The sequence below is a fragment of the Cyprinodon tularosa genome, unplaced genomic scaffold (assembly GCF_016077235.1).
Source record: "Cyprinodon tularosa strain WSP-4 unplaced genomic scaffold, ASM1607723v1 ctg10, whole genome shotgun sequence".
Lineage (NCBI taxonomy): Eukaryota > Metazoa > Chordata > Actinopteri > Cyprinodontiformes > Cyprinodontidae > Cyprinodon > Cyprinodon tularosa.
This window is the reverse complement of record NW_024037782.1, coordinates 3,125,001-3,152,896: the sequence shown is the minus strand read 5'-3', so window position 1 is coordinate 3,152,896 and position 27,896 is coordinate 3,125,001. Positions and strand designations below refer to the sequence as shown.

At 36.4% G+C, this 27,896-nt stretch overlaps 1 protein-coding gene across 3 annotated transcripts in view; it reads left to right on the top strand.

Moving 5' to 3' along the window:
- Positions 1–111: 111 nt before the first annotated feature.
- necab3 (N-terminal EF-hand calcium binding protein 3) overlaps positions 112–27,896 on the top strand; it is a 59,364-nt gene continuing 31,579 nt past the window's right edge. Inside the window, exons 1-5 of one of the 3 annotated variants that reach the window (XM_038304107.1) lie at positions 112–381; positions 10,016–10,040; positions 17,394–17,502; positions 18,831–18,859; positions 19,907–20,004. In XM_038304107.1, the coding sequence (XP_038160035.1) occupies positions 259–381; positions 10,016–10,040; positions 17,394–17,502; positions 18,831–18,859; positions 19,907–20,004 (384 nt within the window). In that variant the 5' untranslated portion in view covers positions 112–258. The remainder of the gene's footprint in view (positions 382–10,015; positions 10,041–17,393; positions 17,503–18,830; positions 18,860–19,906; positions 20,005–27,896) is intronic. The other 2 variants (XM_038303956.1, XM_038304035.1) reach the window with 2 other exon arrangements.

Sequence of the window (27,896 nt, the reverse complement as noted above, 5' to 3'; positions counted from 1 at the left end):
TGTTTACTTTTCCTGCTGAAGTTAACACATCAAATCCAGATTGAAGGCGCACCTAAAGGGGCCAATCACTGCAGCTCCAGCAGGAGGAGCTCAGCTGAGCAGCAACACAAAGTTGCTGAGCATCCTTTAGTCCCCGCCTGCCTCTCTGTCTGACTCCTCTCTCCTGCCTGTTTCCCTTGCATTTGCTCCAATTCGCTTCAGCCTGCGAGAGTTTCACAGTTCAGAAGTGATAACCATAAAGAAGTGGCGTTTGAAAAGATGTTGGCTTGCGCCGAGATGATCACTATGTGCCTGCAGTCGGCCAAACAGAAGCATCTTCAGGCTCAGCAGCAGCAGCAGCCGCTCCACAGCTCCGGACAGGGGCTCACTATCTTTCATGATGTAAGTTAAAGGCTTTTTTTTATTCGACCCCTGAAAAAAAAAATCCTTTTACAATCTGCTTATTTAATTATTCTATTACACCAGCATAAAGATAACAGTTAATATAAAATGTTAAAAATAATATAAAAGAGTCCTAGAGCTGATTCAAGGTGTAACACGGTTGCCTTTTTTTGTTATATACATAAAAATTATAATGGAAGCAGATACGGGAGGGTTTTAGATTGGGAGTGTGTGTGAACGCGCGCGCGTGCGTGTGTGTGTATGTTAGTGTAAATAAGAAAGACGGAAGAACTGCAGCTGAGCCTCTGCATGATAAATTAAGCTCTCAGCTAGACAGTAAAGGGTTGCTGGGGTTTCTTCCCTCTTGTAACAGTTTTATTTTTCTTACCAGCCTTTAACCAAATGACTCCAATCTATTGTTCATTTATAATTCTATATTTTATAAAACTCTCGTAACAGGAAGTTTTCTGAACATATTTTTTGGTTCCCTGAAGGATGGTGGAACATGTTTATTTTGTTCTAATTTTCCCTTTGATTGGTTCTGACCTGCTTTTGTCCTTCATAGCAGCCCTCTGCTAAAACTGTAAACATGCATGCTCATAGACAGCCCTGCTTCAAATGCTGCCCTAACTTACACCACCTGCTGTCAAATTAACCTGCAATGCTGCCATAGAAACCATCCTTGTAGGTTTTCAAACCACTGATGTTTTCAGATTTGAACCCATAAAGCTGACATTTTTAAATCTAGTCAATTACTCTGACATTATCCAGATATAATTTGAGAGGTTATCTTACTAAAATACATTCTGATCCATGTGAACAAATTGGAAGACATAAAATTTTTAGTCCTCTGCAATGCATTTTTCTATTAAGAAAAACATAAGAGATCCAGTCCACTGAATGTGTCACTTAATAAAAACATTGTGCTTGAACCAGCCAATCTCACTAAAAACAAAAAAAAACAGCCATGTTGGACCAACATAGGTATTAAATGTTTTTTTTTTGTTTAGCCTGAAAAAATCTGACAAAAACTTTTACATCCAGGTAATATAGAATTGCACCCATAATTATTAATTAGATTGATTAGTAGAATATATAAAGTATTAGCCATTTAGCTCAATAGCTGTTAGCTGAAAGTTACTGTGGTTACAAATGGTTTCTCAAATTTCACCACAAAGTGCGATTTTTAATCACTACTGAAATTTAAGCAATATACCAGCCTTTCAAGACAAGCATCCTTAGTCATCAGTGAACACACTTCTACTGTTAGGACTTGCCCCAAATGTGCTGCCAGACACCAGATTGTGGAAGCGTTCATGAGAAATCCCATCAAATCTTCATGTCCTACAGCAATACTCTAGTTGGTTAATTATCTCAGATGCATGCTGCCGTCAGACATTTTAGATCTCATTACAGACTCAAGTTATGCCCATGCAACTACAAGTCTTTTTAGGTATGCCTCTGATTATCACCCTAATAGAGAGTCAAATGATTTTCACAGGTTTCCTGATACTTGATTGTATCCATCTTGGCCTTTAAACACTGAGGACCTAATCTTTGAATATTCCCAATAAGAGGAGCTAAATTGCATGTGCATTTTTTTAGTATTTGCATCAAGTGGGTGGATAGCGGCTGATCTGCAGAGATTATTAGCCAATGTTGTGCAAATAGATTTGCCCTGCCGATTAACATGAGCAGACTTCTTGTTTTACTGGCAGTTTCAGAGTGGCTGTAATAGAATGGTTTAAAGCTATGGAGATGGTGGTTAAAATGAGAAATATAAAAAAGTTGAAAATACTATTAATACCAGTTTAATAATATGTAATGATATTTATAGCGTAGCAAAAATAGTTTTAAAGTGCTATGAACTAAACTAGTAAAATAGTAAAAGGAGGAAATTATCTAAAGTTAAAGCTACAGTGTGTAACTTTTAGCGACATCTAGCGGTCAGACTGCAGACTGCAGCAACATGAACATCTCCCCCCCACCGCTTCTCCCTCCCAAATGTACGGCGAGCGTTACGGGACAAAATGTCTTCCACGACGTCCGCATCACCTACCTTCTCAAGTGATGAGGTTTGTTTACATAGATAATTTTACAGATAGTATTTCATTAGTCTGTGTAGGGTATAGATTTCATGTAGACTTAAGATAATAAATATACCCGTTATTTTTTCTACATCGTTGTGACGTTTTGTCGATCTCGCAATCACTAGTTTGTTGCCTCTGCGCTGCCGTAGCGCAAAGATGTCTGCCTCCATGGCTGCGAGACCCGCTCCTATGTAATTATAAATAACGAATTCTAAGGCAACGCAAATATTAAGGTTAAGAGGCTGAGCTCGTAGATGATGATAAAATAACATAGTTACGTATAATATATTACATTTCTGACTGTATATCCCTGTAATTATTACACACTGTAGCTTTAAATATAAACATTTTTAAATACCATAATAAATGAGAAAGCTGTTTTTGTCTAGGTTGAGATAAGAGCAGATAAAGCTTCAAACCTGTGGATGTATCTCCACTAAAACCTCTCAACATTACTTTGACATGATATACGCAATTTAAAATTTAACAAAACATATCCGTGCTTCATGTACAGTTATGTTTGTTTAAAACATAGAAAAAAAAAAAAAACATTTTGTGATGAATAACAGGCTCTTTTGAGATTCTGTTTTTTTTTTTTTTTTTTTTTTTTTTTTTTTTATAAACATGCCAGATTATTTTAGTTCAGTCATTTTCGTTCTTTCGGTATATACCGGTATGTATAAAAAATTGCTTTCCTCCCTGCATTAATTTGTACATAACCTGCCTTCATATGATCTACATATTGATGAAGACAAAGGGGCAAAACAAAAAAAACTGCACAGACTGTGGAATTGCAAACACAAAGATGCATCACTTTGCATCTTCTTTAAAGATCTGCTCTGTGTATAGAATAACAGCTTTGCACTTGTTCAAAATCAGATCTTAAGGTTTCTGGTGCAGCGGAAAGAAAACCAGCATCAGAATATCACCAAGCCCCTGCCATGCTAGTTGTACCACTATTATGTTGGGAAAAACACTCCTTTCTAGATTCACATCATAATTTTTTCTCAACTTTTTATTGTCATTACACTGTCACAAGTACAGAGCAACGAAATTTACTCTCTGCATTTAACCCATCCCCTTGGGGAGCAGTGGGCTGCCACTGTGTGGCGCCCCGGGAGCAGTGTGGGGTAAAGAGCAGCAGTTTGTGGGACTTGAACTCAGAACCTCGAAGACCCAAGCACAATGCTCTAACCACTAGGTCACCACTCACTAACTTTTTGTTCCTGAAACAATTTTTTGATTTTAAATGGTGGGTACCTGCCTTTTCTTGCACTTTTATGTTAGTAGTGGTGTTAGCCTTGAGGTCAAGACATGTAGCCCTGCACTATGAGCATTTATCGTACTGTGGAAACCACTGCAGGTCTATTGCAGTAAGTTAAGAGGCTTTGACCACCTGCTCTCTCACAAATCTGGTACGTAGCAGCCTTAATAGCTTCCTCTTCTACCACACCCAGGTGATCTTGCCACTGTTCGTTTAACATTTAATATTTAACATGCAAACTTTGGTTCCATCTACAGTGGCGTAGCCAGAAAATTTTAAAGGGGTGGCAAGTCAAAAACCAATGTACACTGACGAGTGGCCGAAACAGGATGGGCGCCAGAACCTCAGGCTCAATCTACACTGTTCCAACAAGAACGAGCACAACATACATGTTTTCTAAATAAAGACAATCAATACTTTCCTACAGCCTTTGCTAACAAATAGACGCATATATTTAAACATCCATGCTGTCTAAATAAAAGGTAGTAGAAGGTATAGAACAAAATATCTGGGGCGAACATCTTTCCCACTTTCATTACTTACCTACTTTTATCAAAAATTGTTCTGCATAAAATTTATATTTACATGTACTAATATCTAAATTAAATTGATTTTTTAAAGTTATTAATAAAGTAGTTATTTATCTATGATTTCACTGAAGACTTCTGAATGACTTGTAGAGAATTTTTTCTTTACCCCATTTAACACAAGAATTAGTTCAGAGGTGAGCATGAATTGTGTATATATCAACCTTAATGTTAGTATTTTGATTTGTATATGAATTTTTAATATATGAAAAAATGTAGAGCATAAAAAAATGGTAGGGGTGGCCAATGATTGGCTAAGGTTGGCCAATGCCACCTCTGGCCCCCATCTAGCTCCGCCCCTGTCCGTCTATGTCTCTAGGAAAGTGCAAGGTCTTAGATTCCATTGTTCTCTTATCCTTATAGATAATTTATTGACTTTATAAGGCTATTCCAGGTCTATTGTAATTTGTATTTATTTTTTTCAGCTATTCAAACTGTTCCTTTATAGTCAATTATTGTAGCAACCTGACTGTTGTACCAAGGAATGTTTATATTCCTTTTAAAGCAGCGATGCCCAAACTGTCCTTGTTTTAATCATATTATTCTACTCATATCTATCTCATTGATCTAGTTTTTAATGCATTCATCTCTACTGGGTTTTTTTTTGTGACAGGGAACAATTTGTCTAGAGTGAAAATATTTATGCCGGTAGGCTACCCAATTATTTTACTGTAACAGAAAGGCTATTTTGACTTGAGAGGGATTGTTCTACTTTTAAAGCCTATTTTGCTGTCTCATGCTGATCTAGCCATCAAACCCCTCAGTGTGACACAGACGTTTACCTTTCATGGGATGTGCTGAAAGCTATGCCTTAAATAGCAATAGCTAAGAAAAGCCGTGATGAGGAATTATTGTGATATAATACTGTCTTACTATGAGGGTCATACATACTGAAAGTGATTACCAGAATTAAATGAAACCCAGGTGTTGCAAGCAGTAATTTAAATGAAAAAAATCTTTTCCTTTGGGTGCAATTAGCTTGTAAGGTTAATTGACTGTACATTAAACTAATATATTCCCCAAATTATTGTGTGACTAGAGTATCTGTATCATATTGATGGTGTGCAATAATGATGGGATAATTAGAAATAATTGATGTCATGAATGTAAAATTAATAACATTATAGAGATCATATGTAACCCTAAAGGTCATATTTGAAGACAAGAAACAACAAGCAACGCTTGTATTCTTATGCTGTTTAATCATTCTTTCATATTTTCTGCGTCAAAGGTTTGTTTATGGGTTTTACTGTAGATTCCCATCTCTTTTTCCCCTATTTGTCCTTCTTATCTCTTTCCCTCACTCCTTCTGATTTTTATCCACCCTGCTGTGCTGAAAAAAAAACACTGTTAATCTATAACAGGCGGTGATGCTTGAAGGTAATTTAAGAGCATACCAATCACAGAATGCTTGTTACGTTATCTCTTTGCTCTGAACTGTTTACTTTTCATGAGCCCTGCACAAAATCTGCAGACTGTCTTAACTCCTGCCACTATGGCATCAGACCAGCGGCATGCTGGGAAGCAGGTTCTGACCTTTTCATGGGCTCGCTGTAAATGATGCATTATCGTCTCCTGACACTAGAAAACCCAAACACACAGGCCACAACAAACAAGCTGGAACCAAATTGCTCTTCATTTAATCAAGGAGGACTAAGAAATGCTTTGATGAGGAAAAAGTGACCTAAAGAGAAAGGAATTCACTTCACAGCGTTGGATGCCTAAAGCAAATATATTTTTTATGTAATCGCTTAAAAGGAAACGTAATGTCATGCAACAGTCCTGTTCAAAGCGCAGGCACCTTTCTGTAGACATATGGGTCCAAACAAGAGGAGTGTGTTGAGAGGAGGCTGGAAAGAGGTTATGCTATTGATAGAAGTCAGGCATTGACAAAGGAAGGGCAGATGTGCCGACTTTGAGCTTACTGACCTATAGAGAATGAAAGTTTTGACAGTTACTAATAACCTACAGGTCATCTCTGACAAACTTGGCAGGTATGACCTCTGCCAACCAATGGAAATAAATAACTCAGAGAAAGGGGAGCCTAATCAGTGGTCAGCAAAATATCAAATATAGAGTGTCCAGTACAGTCAGAATCTATGCTTACTTTAATTCTTATCGTGACCTTATTCTTGTCATTTTTACTGATAAGAAGATTTAGGATAAGAATTTTTTTTTGCAATACTCCTAAATATAATAACAATTATTTCTCATAATTTTTCTTTTATAGCTTTAACTATAATGATTTGATCTGTTTTGCACCAACATTTCAATTGACATGTTTTTAATAATTTATCCACTTTGTTGCACAAAGTGGTTTTAGTTCATGCTGTTTAGTTACATCGAGCAGCTTTTACTACCATTTTCTTTTTCTCGCCTCCCAGCTAAACATAATAAAATGTCCACTAGAACATTGACGCTCAGGTAATATAAGGATGCATGCGTGCGTGTGCTGCTAGACTCACATGGGACCTGGATGTAGACTGACTGATTGGGGAATTGGATGCACATGAGCTGACAAAATGCAGAGCATCTGAGAGAAAAAAAATGCAGTGAGCCTTTGGATGAAGGAACAATAAGAAAATGGGGGACAACTAAAGGAACAGATGACTGAGTCTGACTAAATTCAACGTAGGCAGCGGCAGCCGTTGTTCCCAAGGCTTTCCTTCCAGCAGCTGACTAACACCTTTTATATGAACAAGAGCGAGCCATATTGTTGGCCTTCCTCTTTTTAGCCAATAAATGCCTCTCCCAGAGTTGGTGACTCATGTACTCTCTGAAGCTGTTTGACTGATTTATGTTGATATGTGTCAAGCAAGTTTATCATCTTCAGTCTTTAAAAAGCTTCACTTTTACAGGAGCTGCTAACAGAGTTCGAAGAAAAGGATATTTTTTCAGTGACAATTTATAAAGCAGTGCTCTGATTTATATAAAAATTTCATGGGATTATGCATTTGGTAATCTATTTGCAATTTACACTCACCCACTACTTCCTTAAGTGCAGCTTTTTTCTCAGAGTGTACTATTTACCATTTTTTTTATAATTCTCTACAAACCTGAGTTAGGGTGGTATTTAAAAATCCAGGTAGACCAGTAGAATATGTAATATTTTGATTAACAACCATGCTTAAGACCCCTCAACTCACCTCTGTTCTAACTGCTTCTTAGTTTGAAACTAATTTCCACCATGTTTCCAGGCCTCAGTGCATTAAATTAACAAGAAATTAAACATTTGTATCTATAAACTGAACAGTTTTTGTTGATTATTATGTTTATTTGTTTTTTAGGAATCATGTCCATCTCTGCCACTGCCATATTTCCTCTTATCCAAACAACTGAACCTTGTTCATTAGAAATTAGTCGATAAAATAGCATAACTTGTTTTTTAAAGAAAAATGTTGCCTTTTTCAATTTCCATTTTCTGTGCATAGGCAGTGTCTAAAAGAAAAGAACGATTACAGTACTAGCATTCTGCAATCAAATCAGAACAAGAAAGATGATTGTGATATGGAAGAAAAAAAAATATATATATGATATATTGCTATGAATTTGATATCTTAATGATAATGATATTTGTTTTCATTCATTTATTTATGTATTTTTATTTCATTCATTTGAAAAAACAAGATCATGTTTTTTTGAATATAAGGCTTGTTACCTTACACTTAACTACCCTTGGTATGCTGCCATTTCTCTCATAATCCCTAGCACAGACTGTAACCCAAAGTGAAAGCACAAGCCAAAAGACAAGAAAAAAGGCAAAGCAAATAGAAAAGTCAAAAACACATTTTTATGACCATGCTTTTTGCCCTCTGGGTGTAAAAAAAATGCCTTATATAACCCTGCATAAATACTTGGAGCTGGGACATTGCATCTTGATTGTTTCCAAATTGGACAGGGTTTGGTCAATGAATTAAGCTTTTATGCTATTACAAGAACAACGGTCCATAGAAATGCATACAGTGGCACTGCCTTACTATGTTTACAGCACTAATCTGCCAACCTGTGACCAGCAAAAGATTGCTAACACAGATAAAATCTTCTAAGCAAAAAAAACAACGAAAAAACTTGAAATGAAGTGAATGCTAATACCACTCTGTTCTGCACTCATGCCTTATTCTGAGTATAAATTCATCCATAAATTAAAATGGAAAGTAAAAGCACAGAGCCATTAAAAAAAGTTTTTTTTTTTAAAGGAATGCCACATGTTTTAAGATGGCAGATTTATTTAAGTAACATCCATTCTGCTCTTTGAAAATCTTTCTTTCCTTTACAAAAAAAGCAGTCAGCTGAAGACTCTCACGTGCTCTTGCTAATTATAAGCAATGCACCACTGAGTCCCCCAATGGGAGCAGAGGGAAGAGAAACAAAGACAGTTGGAATACAATTACTTCCTTTTGTCCATACGCTATGGAAGACTGTGTTATTAATACCTTAAGAAAAAAAACATCAGCTGGTTTAACAATATAATGATGACTGAAAAGGATTAAAACTTGTTGATGATCTGCCAAAACTTAAAGATCATATCAATATAAAGGGACCGACCCTACTGTTTTATGTTGGGAAGAATAGTGAAATTATGCAACTTAATAAAAAAAAAAACCACACATACTTCCTTATAGGAAGAGTGATTTTAAATGTTATTACAGTGTTATTTACCTCTTTGACTTGCCAGATAGCACAAACAGAATAAAATATGTTCTCTTGCCTATTGTTGTATTATTATTATTATTATTACATTTTAAATTATAATTTTACAATAAAAAAAGATCATGGTATGTTTTTATTCTGTCACCTATCCCCAAAACACCATTATTTAAACATTCAGAAAAACTGTAGAATTGTTCCACTAAAGCTACCTTTACAGACAAAGCAGCATCGACAGCTTCTTTAGACATTTTTCAAAGTAGACACATCTTCTGTGCCACACTAGAAAAAGCTTCCAAATAATTTGTAAAGTAATGATGTTGCTGTTGGGTCTATATGTAACACTAGAGGAGAGAGTGTGCAGAGTGTGTCATGGTTCCAGAAATGTAATTCTTTGATTCTTCTCTTTTTAACCATGTGAGTTTGCATTTTAAAGCAGTAAGACTATTTATCTTAAACATGAACTGAAGATAGAAGTGTATGAACCAAACATATCCAATGACTGAATTCCCCTGAAAACAGCTACTCCAACATGTAAAACTGTATAGTCCAATATAAAAATGATGTGTTTTGATGATGTAGGTGCTAGTAGGATGCATCTTACAGACAAGCATAAATTATACAATAGATCTGAGTACAAATATTGAATTTAAACACAATGAAACATTAAACAGGCTGTATTGGAAGGTTGAATTTAAGTGGTTTTCAAGGCTGAGGCACCTGCAGGATAACAGCAATCTGGCCTTTCAGCTGCATTGTAACCAACCTCGTTCTGCCCCTAAAATGACTGTTTACTCCAAAAGGGATGATTGCTGAGTACATTTCAATAGAGATGTTCTTCATCAGCTTCTATTAAATATGACTCACTCACCCACACGCCAAATGTACCTTTCTTTTGACTGTGTAAACAAGATATGTGAATGTAAAATCTGTGTTTTTATATTTTAAACATTGGGAATATATTTAGTTTACTAATTTCTTTTGAAAACATTCCAAATTGAAGCTTTACTGAAGTGTGTGTTTGCTTTCTCCACTTTTTCCCCCAGATATTCCGCAGAGCAGACAAAAATGGTGAGTACAATATATTTAGCAGTGATCTCAATTGTTTCTTCAGATATTTTAGGTTTAACAAAAAAACGTTTTAGTTCAACAAAAATAGCTATTTTCATAAATGACTCTATCCAATATCTGAATAAGATGCTAAGATTGCAGATGGAAGCATCAAATTAACTCCAAAAATGTGTGGATAGAATTTCGCTTGGTATAACATATGCATATTTTTTTTTTCATTTATACATTTTAAATAATTCCAAAAAATATATATATATATATATCTTGTTGTATGCAAGACACACTTGTAGTCTTCATCAGCAGTGGTCAGTTTCACCAGTTTTGCTATCTCTAATCAATAATGAATATTAAGTATGTTCTTGATATTTTATATTAGTAATGTTGTTAATATTTATGCATTGCTACATTATTTGTCTTCCTTGATTCTTTATCCTACCATTGCCCTGCACAGCCTCCCCATTTTATCAGAAAAACATTCTTGAATGCAATTAAATTTTAGAAATAAGATGACACCTCTCAATGAGCTTTAGTGATTTATATAATTATTCATGCATTGATGCTAAAGCAATTTAAATGGTTGTAGCTCACTCCTGCCCACCCCAAATGTGACAAAAGCATAAAGAACTCCTATGGTTTCTTATTGTGTCCCAAAACTGTAATCAATACAGAAAACTTACCATAGCCACCTATCGTATGCTGATATCGAAATAAATATTACACATCTTAGAAGCTGCAGATCTTTTTAGACCCCTCTTTTTGGCATTTTGATTTGTGACGATCTCATCAAAGCAGAGTTGTTTTTGTATCAGCCACTTTGTTTCTGAAATATTTTCACTGCTTTACATCATAAAGTTGTATAAGTTATTATATTCTCTGAGTTTTGTGGAAATAACATACATTTTTATTTTTTAATTTCTTCCTCTGGTGCATTTGAATTAGTTTTAAGGAGTTTTATTTGTTCAACTGAGCAATCCACAGTAAAATGACCTAATAAACACTTAGTTTTGCTTTTAAATCTTACAATTTTATGTATTTCATAATTTTAATTTTTTTTTATAAAATTTTCCTTAATTAAAGCCTTCTTCTGTGGCTCAGGTAAGAAAATCCAGAATAAAATATTTGCCAGATTTAATACTTCTTTTAGAAACGGATGCAAATCTTTTTAAAGTGCATATAAAAATTTACATTTTGTTCTAATTTAAAGAAACTAAAAATGGGACCCATGTATCTTGCTTTGACCTGTGGTGTATGACATATTACATTACACTGCGTCTGATTCAGGAGATATTTTTTCTGTATTTATACCTTAACAGTCTTGTTGAGTGGTTAGACTAACCTTTCACAGCTAAAAGAGCCATCTTATTTCCTCTTCCTTTGCTGCATGTTATTGGCTCACCCAGGAAGATATTTATTTAGCTCTAACAACTGATGAAATAGGGTGCCAAAGCAAATTAAGGAGGCGGAGGCATAACACTCATCACTAAACATTGTTTTGTTCACACATCAAGGTCTGTAATTATTGTGCTTCTCAGAAGTATTAGCAATGTTTAAGAATGGCCTTCTGCACGATGAAATGTTTTGATTCTTTCAACCAAATATTTTCACTCTTTCAATTTTTTTTCATCATATTGAACTTGCTGAAATGACTGTCATCACCAAACCAGCTGCATGAAGCAAAGGAAAAGATGACCATTAGTGCTAAAAGCAACACATGAAAAAAGTACCCGCCCTACATTCAGCGGTCTAAATTCTGCAGTAATAGATACAGTGGGGAGTAGACTAAAAATTTAATACAAAGGAAAACAAACACTATGAAGCTTTGACACAATTACTACTTGTCAGATAGAAACAGTTGATGTGCTCATTAAGAAATTAAAAGCAAACAGAGGCTGTGAGAAGCTGTCTATTATTTTTGCTGGCCGGCATAAAGAAGATTCTGATGTGTTGCAATTATGCAGAAAAATGTTGGTAGAATAAAGTGCAATTCTTTCGACATATGTTATTAGCTCATACTGCTGCTTTGATTTAACATTCTGATTATTTTTTGCTTAATAAATAAGTAGATGAAAATATTTACACCGTATGTTTTATTTAAAAATATGTGAAAATTTGTCCCAGGGTGTCATTATAAGCAACATCACAGTGTAATAATCTTATAGTTTTGAAATAGCTCCATCTATTTGGACATAGACATGAGCATATTGAAGACTTGGTAGATGCCGAGGTGAAGGTGAAAATTTACAAGTAACTTCAGTTGTGTTAGAAGCATGGTGATGGCCAATGGCAGCATGCAGATACACTCAAAGGTAAAAGACATATGGAAAAACAAAAATAGTATCAGGTTATGTTGAGGTTTTTAGAGGACCCAAATGCAGAGATGGAAGCTGAGGTGGTTTCTTGCACATTTAATAAAAAAAATAAAGTAGTCCAGAACTGATCGACAAGGACAACTCAAGAACCAAAAAAGCTAGGAGACATGAGGGAGGAATAAACCAAAAGAATAACAAGGATCCAGCAAAGCGTAACTGAACAGGAGGTGTTTATATGGGAAACAGAAACAATAGGAGGACTAATTAGCTGATAGGGAGCAGGTGAAGACAGAAGTAACTAGAAGGAGCTAAGGGAAAGGAGACTGGCACAAAGGGGCATCAGAGAGTAACATAAAAATACAACACTGCTTAAATATAACACAAAATGGAAAAGAAACCAATGATCAAGAAAACACAGAATAAAATAAATCACAGTGTAACTGAAAACTTAAAAATAAACTTAAACAGAAGTCCACAAAGGGCAGAATCATGATAAATAGGAATGAGAGGATTCCAGGGCAACTGCAAAAATGTAAATAAGAAAAAAGGCTGTTAGGTTTTCAGGATAGTGCTTCATATAGATTAAACGAAATTGATGATTTCGTTTAAATCGAAAGGTGATTTTACAAAAAGTGCACAACACATGCATGTTTATTTATGAATAAAAAATCAATACCAGGTGAATTGTTATATATTTCTGACTTTGTGCTCGGTAAACTACACATCTAGTGTATAACGTACACTGCAATGGTGATTTCTGAAAACGTTGAGAAATAACAAATAAATTCTAACTTCCTGTGGTATCTATAATGTCTTTATAAGATGTCTTACCATTTATTATTGTCTGGCATGTCCATAGTGCCAGAAAAAAAAGTTTTAGTATCCTCTAAACATTCTTCAAAGTTTTACGTTACAACCACAAATCTGCATGTATTTTGAATTTATTGATGAGAGTTGACCACAAATGTGATCAATTTGTGAAGAAGTCTTGAATTAAAGTCCAAAAAGTGTAGCGTGCACAAGTATTCAGGAACCCCTTTAGGTGACTATTTTGTAAAAGCTTGCAGTTTGTATAAAACTGTAGTCCCAATTGTAAGTTGGTCTGAACATTTGCTACATATTTCTAAATGAATATAACAACTTAAAAGGAATTAATTAATAAAATGTTTTTTATTTTTAAGCTTAATGGTTCCATGGCAGCTCTGGCTTTATCTTTATTCTCACTTTCCTGTTGGAATGAGAACCAGCCCGTAGTCTAGCAGTTTTTTATTTCCAGGAAAGAATTGTATGTAGCACCACACATCCTCCCACAAACCTTACCCTGTTTCTTGTTCATGCTAAAGAAAGATAAAGACACGTCATGATCTCGCTACAACATGGAAGGAGTAGTGTACAAAGAATTATTTGCTGCATTTTTTTCCCAGTGTGTCATGTAAACCTGATCAACAAGCTCAATTTTAATTTTAACTGACTAGAACACCTTCTCTACACATTTATCATGTCCCATATATCATTTTATTGTAAATTATTGTGATCATGAGCAAATTGTTATTTAAATGATTTTTTCATTTCAACCATCAATCATTAAATGGCCACAGATCAATAAAATGTAAAAAAAATAAAATAAAAACTTATTGAAAAAAGTTTTCCAACTAAATACTGGATTTAGGCCTTTTTATGGAGGTATTAGAACTCAGTAAACAATTAAAGATAATCTCAGATTTTGTGCTTACCTGGTAGCTTTAAAAAAAAGACAATTATAGCTCTGAACCACAAGTATAAAGGATTCTAGAAAACTGACTAAAAGGAGCACACATCTGTGTCTGAGGATATGGAAAGTTGAAAGTAACTTCAGAATTTCTTAGATGGGTTTGTGAAACATATCCTAAGGAGGACAGGGATGCTAAGAATACCAGTAATAGCTTGAGTATGCAGAGATCCATAGAAGGTTCCAATAAAGAAACCAGAGCTATCTCTCTATGTAATGCCGGTTCCTACTGAAGCGTTTGTAGGGAATTTATAGACCACTTAAGAGAGCCTGCATTGGGACAGAGCTTTGAAGGGATATCAGTGTGGCCTACTTTATGCTCTACTTTGCAGGACATCTCCACTTTCTCATATGGTTCTACATAGCTTACAACTAAGTTAACTTTAAATTTGAAGAAGAGTTACAGGCGTTCCATTTAAAAACCAACAGTGTGCTTCAGACTGGTTTGGATTATTGGATTATTAAGGACACATTCTAGATAGTATTTATTATGTTCATGATTATCTGCAATCTTCATGTCACAGTGTTGGTGATAGTTTTTATAAACACTCCCATACCAACAAATTAAGACTATTCTATAGAAGGGCTAATACAGTGGATGCATATACAAAGATTACCTTTAGTAGAGAGTGATGAAGCCACTGTGATCATGTCAAGGCCTGATGGTTTTTAGATTGGTTAGCATGTGTGTCATTGGGTCACAGATGAATTATTTATTACTTCCAAAGCATCAGCTGGCATTTGAAATATGTTCCCTACCTGGAACTCTCCTAACCGGATTTAATATGATGGTAGCTTCATCTCTGCTTTTTCCTGTAAGACCATCAAGATTAAATTATTGCAAATGTTACAAATACAAACAAAATAAATGTTGAACTCCGTCCATTATTGATGCCCATCATTCATCATTATTTTGAATAATTTTTGTATTTAGTGATAACGTCAGTTTGACACTAGTGAAACCTAATGTCGAAAATAAGATTTGTAATACCAACCCGGTTCAAATTCATATAAAGGAAAAGACATATTCAAATAAAAAACTCCAAAGATAGTTACCCACCTGAGTTGGAGTGACTTATAATAAGTGGTTTTAATGCTGCTTATAATGTGTATAACAAATCAAAAAATTTATGTTTTATAGACTTAAGACTAGTAAACTTTAACTCAGAGAAGGTCAAGTATATATAATATATATAAAGATCATTACTTGCAAATTTTTCTTACTGAAATCATCCTTCTTTGATGTATGCAGACATAACCCAGAACTGTCAAAGCTGCCTGTGTATATCGTTTGTCCATCAAATGGATGCTGTCTGTTTAATTCTGCACTCCAAATATAGGAATCTTTCCAGATATGACACCAGGAGAGACATGTGGTGGGATCTTTGTTTCACAGTATGTAAGCCACAGTACAGATGGTGCAAAGATCTAAGTAAACAGCACAAACTTTCTATAAATTATGGTAAAATAGCAATCCTAAACATGTTATATAGGAAGTATTGTGTAAATGTAACATATATTCCTGAATAGTTTGTAAAATGCAATGCATTTTTGTCCAATACTTTTATCTAATGAGAGCCATTGAAATAGCATGATGATTTTATTTTCCCACTACTTGTATCTGGCTTTCTCTGTGCTTACAAAGAGTGCTAAAGATAGTGTGCAACAACACTTTTATTCTAGTTTTGATTTATATTAGGACATGGATATAATAGTTTTCTTCAATGTATTCTTCTAAAGGTTATCCAAAGACACTTATAAAAGAAAAAAAAAAATAAGGGTCATCTTTTTCTCATTAATGTGTGCAAGAACCTTAGAAACTTAACCTTAGAAAGGTCTGACTTTTAACTTGTTGCGAAACATTTTGGTCAGCGGTAATGACAAAATGAAAACAGCCCTAAATTAACAGATGGTCCTTATGTTGCACTTTTTAGCTTCGCTAAGTCAGCTAACAGTAACTCACTGTCATCCGACCTCATCGTTGCCTGGCTGGGGACCATTTAGAGAGATGCCCTTCAGCATTGTGTCCATTTTAAATCAAAAGCTGAAGGTAGAATTGAGAAGTGAGAGTCTTCATGTGCTACAATTTAAGCATTTTGGTTTTAAACAAAAAGTAATAATAATAATATTAATATATTTTATTTTTAGCAACTTTAAAAACACTCAAGGACACTGTACGGGTAAAAACAATAAGAGATAAAAAAAAAGTAACATGTCATAGTTAAAAGAAACAACAAAAACTACAACAGGTGGCTTTTAAGTTTTAATTGAAGATAAACCTGAAGCTGTAAAAACCCAAGATATACATTGTAGCTTTATGTGTTTAAGTTTGATCTTTCCTTTGATGCTTTTTGTACATTGTCTTCATTTGGCCATGTTTTTCTCAAAATGATTGTCTTTATTGTGTCTATTTGTGATGGTCAGTGTTATGTGTTTCAATCACTGAGCAAAATGTACCTTCAGGTTAATAAAGTTTTATATTTATATAACAGTTTTTAATCGTCTTGAATATTTTTGCAAGGCACCTTTTAGTAATTTGGTTCTATGCAAAGAAGATGACAATACATCTTTTTAATCTAAAAGTTGCTTCAGGATGATAAAGAGAGCAAACCTTCCTTTTACAAAAAATAGTACTTACAATATAATCTGATTTTTTTTCTTTTTCTCTTTGCAGGAAATGCTTTGGGTCAAAATCAGTTTCCGTTCAACATTGTCGAGTTTATTTTTGGTCCTTTTCATCTCTGATCTTAAAATGTTCTTCAGTCACAATGACTAACAGAGCTTCCAACTCCTGCTGGCATAAATCTGGTTGCCTGAGTGTGATTGCTAAGAATTGCCTGCTGCAGATGCAATCTGTTCAATTCTCCCTTTTCATAAGTATTGAAAAACTAGTAGTTTTGCACTAGTAAAAGCTTACTCTAGGCCACCATGTGTTATTTGTAGTGGCATAGTGATTGATATTTTGCTCATGAAGGAGCTCTTCTTTAATAATTACAGTCCATCCGTTTATCTTCTGCTATTAATTTTTAGGAGCATCGTTTACCATAACTTTGCTCAAGATATACCAAGCAGGGTCTGAAATTAATGATAAAAAACAAGGACTTATTTACTATCCACAATATATACCTGTCATTACTCACTTAACTATCATTACTAGTATTTAATATAATTTTTTTTGCCTTGCCCAGTTATTTAGAAATATATTACGTTTGCAACATTGGTTACAACAGTGGGTCATTTTAGCTGTCATAAGTCTGTTTCTTCACTTTTTTTCAGATGATGGCAAGTTGTCATTTGACGAGTTCAATGCTTACTTTGCTGATGGGATCCTGACAACCGAAGAGCTACAGGAACTTTTTTATTCTATAGATGGACGTCAGAATAAGTAAGTTGTTGTGTGTTTATTTTGATGAATAGGGCTCTAATCAAAAGGGGAAATAATTAACATTTTAGTTTCCTTTCCTAGTCATTAGTCGCAAGTTAAATGACTTCCAATTTCAAGAAGGTCTTCAACAAAATAACAACAAAGAAAATAAACCTGCATAAACTAATGACAGTCCACATAGTAATATCATGAATCCCCCCTAAAAATAAACAGACAGACGAATTAAAAACTATCGAGCAAACTGCCAAATTCAAAAGCTTACTCAGTGGAAAAAATAAAAAATAAAAATCTGTCTGAGCGTTTCTGAAGAAATTATCTGGAGTAAACATTTGAACATTGGTGCTGAGGTCTCCCAGTCTTGGGTTTATTGGAAAAAGGCCTATTTATTTTCAAGAAGTTTTTAATTAGACTGACTGCTTTGTTGTTGTTACAGATTATGAATTTGCATTTATGGGAAATATTTCTAATTGATCGACTGCAGATTTAATTACAACACATGTTTTATAATCTTACTCTTAAATTGTGTGTTTTAGTAAAAATATAACAGCCCATAAAACATTACGAAGACACATTTGATCAAATATGGTAAGGCTTACTTAGCAAGCAGTTTTTCATTTTTAAAAGACAATGGTTATTATATTGCAATAGTAGCTCACCATCAATTTTCTCTTACACTTTCATTGCAAAGCAGCTGGCATGAGAATAGCTCCAATGTTGAATTATAGATTAGTCATGTTCTTCAACACATCAGTATGGCTTATTCACTGTAATGTGACCTATTGGAATACACTTACAACATTAGCCATTAACTGGCTTGATTTTTCACCAATAAAACAATGAAAATGACCCCTAATATGCCATTAAAGCAAAAGGTTGCTGTTTCGGGCTTTTCAGTAAAAGTGTTATTGTAATAAATTATCATACCAAAAGCTTTTTACAGCATCTAGTGTGATGACCTCCTTTTGTGAATGGTAAACAAACAGAAAGGATATTTTCCTGCAATGTATTAAATCAAATATACATTTTAAAGTTGAAGGCACATTTAATCCTGAAATACAGTTTTACAAAAAAGAGAAATTGATACTTTTTAATGATAAATAAAGGGCAATCTTTATTTTCAGTCAAGACTATTTTTATCGGGTTTTCCAACTCAAATAATTACCTTTTTTATGGTTTTGATTAGATTAATATTTGTAGTTCTTTGGGATAACTCTGCAATATTCTCAGTATAAGAATCAAATAGTATCTCAAGTAGAAATAAAGTGCAGCACACCTTTGCATGTGCCTAATTAACTGCCCTCCCTTATCTCCTCCTGTGTTCTGCCCAGCAGCAATCTGGACACTGACAAGCTTTCAGGTTGGTAAAAGATTGCATCATATGTTTGGATATGCTATCATAGGCAAATATCAGCTGATCCATAATGATGTTGTATGATAATATGAGGCAAGAACTTAAGATTTGAAAATCAGCATAGATTATTTGCTTTCAAAGCACTTTTACATTTATTTCAATATTTTAGGTTTTTGGCCATGCTCATCATGTTTTCTTGGTCTAATATGTTATTTCACAGATAACCTTTTTTATTGTGTTAAACTATATCTTATATTGAGTTACTTACCATTTAGTGTTTTGTTTTTGTTTGTTTTTCCTTTACATCAAAGCACTTAGCTAGCCTAAATCTAAAAGCAGTTGTCCTCCTTTATCATCTTAAAATTCACTGTGTATCAGATGCCCTGAATAAAGCTAAGAAATGGGGCACGCAGATGGGTAAACATCAGTTGTGCCCAGAGTAAGACTTCTGCATAATTGATTACATGGGAATGGCTTACTTTCCATTTGATGTCAAAAGAAGTCCGCTGTTTTCCGTCGCGGCAACTTTTAACTCTTATCAACTTCTGGGAACATTTATTTTTTTGTCTAGTATGGATTATTTAGTAAACCTTTTTGGAGGACAGTCTTAGCAGGAATGAACCAAAAAGTTTGACAAGTTAGATTTTGTTCGGATCAGTGCTTACTGTGCCATACTACGAAGATATAAAATATACTATGAAGATATGAAATTAGAATCTTGCTTAAGATGCAATACCTACTGTTTTCATAAATGGTATTCCTGGCTATGCATTTAAAGTGCTTAAACAATTTTTTGTATTTGTTTAGTCAATTAACATTGTACTTAAAAATGTGTAGAAACTTTATTTATGCATTGTGTATGTGTGCTTCATCCCTTATGGCTGCTGTCAGTGAATTCTCTAATTAAAACCCTTAAACACTTGTGGCCTGTTCTAATCTGCAGACTCCCTGATTTCTGTAGAATTTTGTCTTGGCAAGATGTAAAAGTATTACTTTTCATCATATTTTTATTGGAATGTGTGCTTAAGTATTTATTTTTATTTATTTTATTAGATTACTTTTCTGAACACCTTGGAGAATACCTGAATGTTCTTTCAGCTCTGGAGAGCCTGAACTTCAGCATTTTAAAAGCAATGGACAAAACTAAAGAGGTAAGATTTTAGCACAATGAATGGTTAGCATTATCTATTTGTTCGTGTCAAGCAAAATCCGGTGACAAATACTTCACCCAGATTGATTCTAGAAGTTCAGTTCTGTGATAATGTTTACCTCTGTTTTCGCTTTTTAATTATTAATATTAAAGAGATTTTAAGATCAGAGATCTACCATATTTAAACACAAAAATAATTTACTAAAAGGTGTTTGACAACATGAAGTAGGGTAAAAAGTCTCAAGAACTAGTACATTATTCCCCGGTCCAAAGAAATGTAACAACAGTTATGAAACCAAGTCACTTACACCTTATGGGTTCTATTGCCATTTATCAAAATGTATCCATCAGCCAAATTCAGTGGGAACTATTGTGTGCAGATAGAGAAAGCATGATGCAGAACCTTGCTAAGAGTAATCAAAACTGCAGAATGTCTCCAAAACCAAATCTATGACTCGTCCACAAGATTGCAAAAGACCCCAGATGACAATCAAAATGCTGTAGGCTCAACATTCATAGGAAAAGTTCCTATGCCAAACATTTTCTGGACAAAAATAATAAGAATACCCATTTACATTTGCAAAAAATAAGATAATGAGGCTGCTTTGCCACCCTGGGAATGGGAAGACTTGCAGTCTCGAACATACACAAGCAATAATACATTTCAATAAACTGTAAAATAGAGATCTTGATGAACTTCAAAAAGAAAACAAATGTGGAACAACCAGGATACTCTACAATGTGAGATACCAACAGCTTAAGGCCCCCTCTATATGAAATAAAAAAAAATAGCTTCGGCAAATTTCATAAAAAGCTTAGTCATCTTTCACCTGAGTGCACATGTGAATGTGAATTCTGCGTCAAAGTTCAGTCATTTTTATTTAGCAATGTTTCCTTGGTTTTTCCAAGACTTTTAAAATAAGTAAAAATGAAAATTGAAATTAACTGAGGAAAGGCATTACACCATGGGGCCAAAAAAGACCCTCTACCGCAGTGATTAAGTATTCTGGCAGCAATTAAGTATTCTGGCAGCCACTGACAAAAGAAGAGAACCGGGAGAGCTGGATTGTTAGTCAAACAACTGGCTTCTAACTAAGACCTCTCTGACAAAGAGGGAAGCTTACAGGAAAGCCAGGTTCCTGAAAAAAAAAGGGTGAAAATCGAGGCAACATGGATGGCAAACTCCAAGGTTTTTATTAAGCTGAACAGATTCCAAGAGGGCTGCTCAGTGACACAGTGAGTAGCACTGCTGCCTTGCAGCAAGAAGGCTCTGTGTTCGATTCCCGGCCTGGGGTCTTTCTCCATGGAGTTTGCATGTTCTCCCCGAGCATGCGTGGGTTCCCTCTGGGTACTCCAGCTTCCTCCCACAGTCCAAAAACATGACTGTAGGTTAATTGGCTTCTCTAAATTCTCCCTGCCTCTCGCCCATTGACTCCTGGAGATAGGCACCAGCACCCCTCGTGAGAACACTTGGGAGTAAGTGTGTCAGAAAATGGATGGATGGATCACAAGTGGAGGTAAAGGTTATGGTCATGGGGGATGTAGATGAGCAGGACAAATTTACTTGAGAGGGTAACACTAGTGACACTAACTCACAAGGGTGGTGAAACAATCAGAAAATTGTTCGCTGTATAGAAAATTGAATACAACCAAGGCTTAAAAATATCAGTACCATTATTGGCTAATATTCCCTCTTAACACAAACACCATTTGGTAAAGGAAAGCTGTGTACCTAAACCTTGACGCTTTCCCTCTCCGTTTTTTTTCCTGAAAAGAGATCACTCGGGATCTTTAAATATTGCTTGAAATAACACTGACAGCTTGTCATCCATAAGCGAAGATGTCGACTGGAGGTGGGACAGTGGCGGAGGCTTCTGCAAGGTTTGCAGTATTTGGGATAAGTGGTAAGCATCAGTCAAAGACTTCCTGGCACTACTTCCCGTGTGATCGTGTCTGCAAAGCCCAATCAGGAGGAGGCTTACAGAAGAGGTTTGTCTGTGTTGAGCACGTTACTTTGAAAAAGTAATTAGTTATAGTTACTAGTTACTTCTCCCAAAAAGTAACTGAGTTACTCCACAATAAAAGTAACTAGTTACTAGTAAAAGTAACTATTGCGTTACTTTTGCGTTTCTCGCCCCCGTAACCCTCACCACCCAGCCCCCACCTTCTCGCCGTGTGTTTCAAAAGCCAGCTGAATAGAGCGGATGAGAAAGACAAGAACCTGCAGAGAGTTTAGCATTTATTGCAACTCAACGTAAATGACATCAGGGGGGAACGCGATGTGAAGTTTTTTAACAGGGCATTTTAGATCTGGTAAGTATATGAAATTAGTAACTGGGGATGTGTAATTCTGAAATCCTGTGTGTTTGGGTTGTTATAGATACTGCAACATCTATCTATCTATCTATCTATCTAGATCTGTGCTCTGTGTGTGACATAAAATATGGATCTCCATCCCTGCCACAAAGGCCATCAAATAATGTTTAAAAAAAAAATACAGTCGGTTGAAAAGGCAGAGTATCCATCCATCCATCCATCCATCCATCCATACAGATTTCTCCCTTTCTCCATATAGGCTAACATTTGATCGTTCACGCTCTCCATAGTTCTCCTGTGGCGCCAGCACAGGGCGACTGTTGCGCGCCTTTAGCGAGCATGCGCGTTTCCTGTCGCTTGCGCGGTGAATCGTGCCGCCTGTGCTGTGCGGAGATGCAGGGGAAACCATATCTGATGGGGAAACGCAGCTCGACGTAACACCAGTATTTCTATCTGGAAAGCGCTGTTTTGCCGCTGGAGTCCTCCTCACTCTCCATCCTCCCCTCTCTCATGACGCGCGCATGAGTCCTATCATGAAAAAAGGGTAATTGTGCGACCTGAGTAACGCGCAGTAACGCTGTTTTGCTGCTGGAGTCATCCTCACTCTCCATCTCTCTGTGTGTGCTGTACGTTAACACCAACCAGCAGAAACACCCACCTACCCAACTGACAGACGGAATCTCACTATACATCAGCCATTCTCATCCTCCCCTCTCTCATGACAAGGCGCGCACCTCTGGATGACCTAAAAAATAATCTTTAATATCTCTTAAACAAAAGTAGCACAAACAATATTTTTTCTGCACAAATCTGCACTAACGTTGCACTAACCATTCAGTCTATTTGCAGAGTTTTTTGACGTGGGTGGGGTGTCAGCTTCACGCAGCTGCGCACGAGTCCTATCATGAAAAAAGGTTAATTGTGCGACCTGAGTAACGCGCAGTAACGGGGTGTATGCAATGGTAACTGCGTTATAGTTACAGTCAAAGTAATTAGTTAGATTACTCGTTACTAAAACAAGGTAACAGCGTTAGTAACGCCGTTAGTCCCATCACTGGTCTTCACCCAACCTTTCAAAACTCCTTTTCCTTCACAAGGGGAGAAAATCAGTCTGAGGGAAGAGACGCTTTCGAGAGCGCAGCCATCCTTGAGCGTGACCACTGGATAGAAAACGGTGAGCGTTCCTGGGAGGAGCTGGCGCGTGTGGAGAGCGATTTTCTCCTCTTGAAGTGGAAGTTTCTCGTGCATGTGTGATTTTGTTGTGCGGTGGTAGATAAACCATGCACAGAAGTTGTTTAACATACACTATATTGCCAAAAGTATTTGCTCACCTGCCTTGACTCACATATGAGCTTAAGTGACATCCCGTTCCTAATCCATAGGGTTCAATATGACGTCGGTCCACCCTTTGCAGCTAGAACAGCTTCAACTCTTCTGGGAAGGCTGTCCACAAGGTTTAGGAGTGTGTTTATGGGAATTTTTGACCATTCTTCCAGAAGCGCATTTGTGAGGTCGCACACTGATGTTGGACGAGAAGGCCTGGCTCTCAGTCTCCGCTCTAATTCATCCCAAAGGTGTTCTATCGGGTTGAGGTCAGGACTCTGTGCAGGCCAGTCAAGTTCATCCACACCAGACTCTGTCATCCATGTCTTTATGGACCTTGCTTTGTGCACTGGTGCACAGTCATGTTGGAAGAGGAAGGGGCCAGCTCCAAACTGTTCCCACAAAGTTGGGAGCATGGAATTGTCCAAAATGTCTTGGTATGCTGAAGCATTCAGAGTTCCTTTCACTGGAACTAAGGGGCCAAGCCCAGCTCCTGAAAAACAACCCCACACCATAATCCCCCCTCCAACAAACTTTACACTTGGCACAATGCAGTCAGACAAGTACCGTTCTCCTGGCAACCGCCAAACCCAGACCCGTCCATCAGATTGCCAGATGGAGAAGCGCGATTCGTCACTCCAGAGAACGCGTCTCCACTGCTCTAGAGTCCAGTGGCGGCGTGCTTTACACCACCGCATCCGACGCTTTGCATTGCACTTGGTGATGTATGGCTTGGATGCAGCTGCTCGACCATGGAAACCCATTCCATGAAGCTCTCTGCGCACTGTTCTTGAGCTAATCTGAAGGCCACATGAAGTTTGGAGGTCTGTAGTGATTGACTCTGCAGAAAGTTGGCGACCTCTTCGCACTATGCGCGTCAGCATCCGCTGACCCCGCTCCGTCAGTTTACGCGGCCTACCACTTCGTGGCTGAGTTGCTGTCGTTCCCAAACACTTCCATCTTCTTATAATACAGCTGACAGTTGACTGTGGAATATTTAGGAGCGAGGAAATTTCACGACTGGATTTGTTGCACAGGTGGCATCCTATCACAGTTCCACGCTGGAATTCACTGAGCTCCTGAGAGCGACCCATTCTTTCACAAATGTTTGTAAAAACAGTCTGCATGCCTAGGTGCTTGAATTTATACACCTGTGGCCATGGAAGTGATTGGAACACCTGATTCCAATAATTTGGATGGGTGAGCAAATACTTTTGGCAATATAGTGTATGTGCAAGTATGTTTATTTTTCTCATGGGCATTTTGAAATAAATGTGATGCAATTGAAAACCAACACATACGTACCCACGCTCGCTCATTCAAACAAATACTTCAGAAAGTTAGCTTTCAGTTCAGAACTAATTGGTATAAAATTATCCACTTTCAAGATTAAGGAGTTTCTTTCAGATAAGACACATGCAGGTATCTGTTCGATGCCTCGTTAAAGCAGAGTACTTCATGAAGCATCCAAAAAAATGGGAAAAGAAGGATTCAAGTAATTTTCCATTTTATTATAGAGTGAAAACCTACTAACCAAGGGTATTTTATAAAATTACCTAAAGCCTCTTTGAGGAAATAACCTTCAGTTGAGGGCTCAAATTACATGAGAAGAAATGAGGGGATTTGCTCTAAATATTTATTCCTCCTTTTGAGGCTAGAATACTTTTCATTTTTTTCTTGCTGTTTTTAAAGTGAGGGAATCCTCAAAGGATTGTTCAGGCCTACTTAGCAGCTGAGGCCTGTCAGTACTCTGGACTCATAATCCCATTGTGAGGGACCAAACTTAAATAAGGACAAAAGGTGTTCAAAATTTGAAAAGGTTCTTCCATTTAATTGTGTGAAAAGGGTTAACAAAGGCTCAAAAGCAATACAAAATAACTTAAATACAGAATCTGGGCCCAACTTAACTGAGGTCAACTGAGGATCCAACTCAAACAAAAAACTGACCCCCAAACAAAGAACTAAAGGCTGCTTAAAAAGGGATGGAGTAACCCAAGTCGACAAAATGAGGGAGGCACAACATTACAAAAGAACCAATAAATACAAAATTAACCAGTCTATGAAACAAATAAAGCAAACTAACTTACTTAACAGAAACAATAAATGAGTATTTAAGTGACAAACTAATTGAAAACTTCTTGAAACAAGCTCCCCCATCAGTCTTTCAATGATGGTACGCTCCACATTTCCTTCTCCAGCTGGTTTGTATCAGCAGCACCTCAAACAAAAGAACAAGTGTAAATAAACATTCAGACAGACATTAACTAAAGTGTGCACCCATTAGAAAATACCTGTCTAAAATAACCAACTTAAACATAAATTGTAATATAATATAAAGCAAGAAAATACTAACATACAAGAAAATACTAGTATTTTCTTTTGCTTTATATTATATTACAATTTGTGTTTAAGTTGGTTATTTTAGACAGGTATTTTCTAATGGGTGCACACTTTAGTTAATGTCTGTCTGAATGTTTATTTACACTTGTTCTTTTGTTTGAGGTGCTGCTGATACAAACCAGCTGGAGAAGGAAATGTGGAGCGTACCATCATTGAAAGACTGACGGGGGAGACTTGTTTCAAGAAGTTTTAAATTAGTTTGTCACTTAAATACTCATTTATTGTTTCTGTTAAGTAAGTTAGTTTTGCTTTATTTGTTTCATAGAATGGTTAATTTTGTATTTATTGGTTCTTTTGTTATGTTGTGCCTCCCTCATTTTGTCGACTTGGGTTACTCCATCCCTTTTTAAGCAGCCTTTAGTTCTTTGTTTGGAGGTCAGTTTTCTGTTTGAGTTGGATCCTCAGTTGACCTCAGTTAAGTTGGGCCCAGATTCTGTATTTAAGTTATTTTGTATTGCTTTTGAGCCTTTGTTAACTCTTTTTACACAATTAAATGGAAGAACTTTTTCAAATTTTGAACACCTTTTGTCCTTATTTAAGTTTGGTCCCTCACAGTTGGTGTCAGAAGTGGGATCCAATCAGTTAAGGACATTGGTGTATTTTTTTTTCTTCCCCTTACCTCTATACATTTTTGAATTGACAACTTTTTGTTGTTTTTTTTCTCTGTCCACCTTCTCTGAGAGGAACAGTTGCCAGAAATGCCTGGAAGGGGAAGAGGAAGAACAAGAGGACCAAGTTCTGAGCCAGATGAAAAAGAGACTGCTGAGGAAAATGGAGCTGTTGGTGGAGTATGTGACATAGAAGAGGGGAGTGAACCAACATTAACCGACTTGGCTAATCTTCTCAGAGCCCATATTGGACAACAAAAAGCCAAGGAGGACTACTGGATCAGAGAAGCTGCAAAACAAGACCAGAAATTTGAGGAACTGGAAAAACAGTTCAGCTTGCTTAAAAGGGAGACTCAACAACAGACCCCTCCCCCACTGTGGCCTACACAGCAACCAGACCCTGGAATAGCAGCTTCACAGCAACATGGTGTATCAGGTGAACTTCTCTATGCACATTCTCAGGTTTCTAAGACACCTAAATTACAAAAACTTAGTGAAGATGATGACATTGAACATTTTCTCATCACTTTTGAAAGAATGGCTTCTGCCTGCCAATGGCCAAGAACTGACTGGGCCTTTCACTTAATACCTCTGCTAACAGGCAAAGCTAGAAGTGCTTTTGTACATATGGATGTTGATTCATCAATGAATTATGACCAAGTCAAACTAGCTATTTTACAGAAGTATGATATCAACAGTGAAACCTACAGGCAAAGATTCCGTTCTCTTCAGGTGGAGCCTGAAGAAACCCCAAAAGAGCTCTATACAAGGTTAAAAGAGCTGTATGGAAAATGGGTGCAACCTAAGGGTAAAACAGTTGAACAAATCAATGAAATTATGATTCTTGAGCAGTATTTGAGAATGTTGTCACCAGAATTACAGGTGTGGATAAAAGAGCATAACCCGAAGACTGCAAAGGAGGCGGCTGAACTTGCTGATGTTTTTGTGGCTGCAAGGAGGAAGAACTCATCTTGGGCTTTACAAAGCTGGAAAAAGGATGACCACAGGCAGCCTTTAGCCCAACAGGTTTCAGCTGTGGGTAAGCTCCCTGTAAAAAGATTTGACTCAAAGTTTCAGAGGAAAAAGCCTGTCTGTTACTTATGTGGACAGGAGGGTCACACCAAACCAATGTGCCCTCAAAATGCTGTTAAACTGTCCCAGATGTGTTTTGTGCCCAGGGAAGAGACTCTAAAGCCTGGAGCAATGCAGCCATTTATGGAGACCTTTTTGGAACTCAACGGTCAGG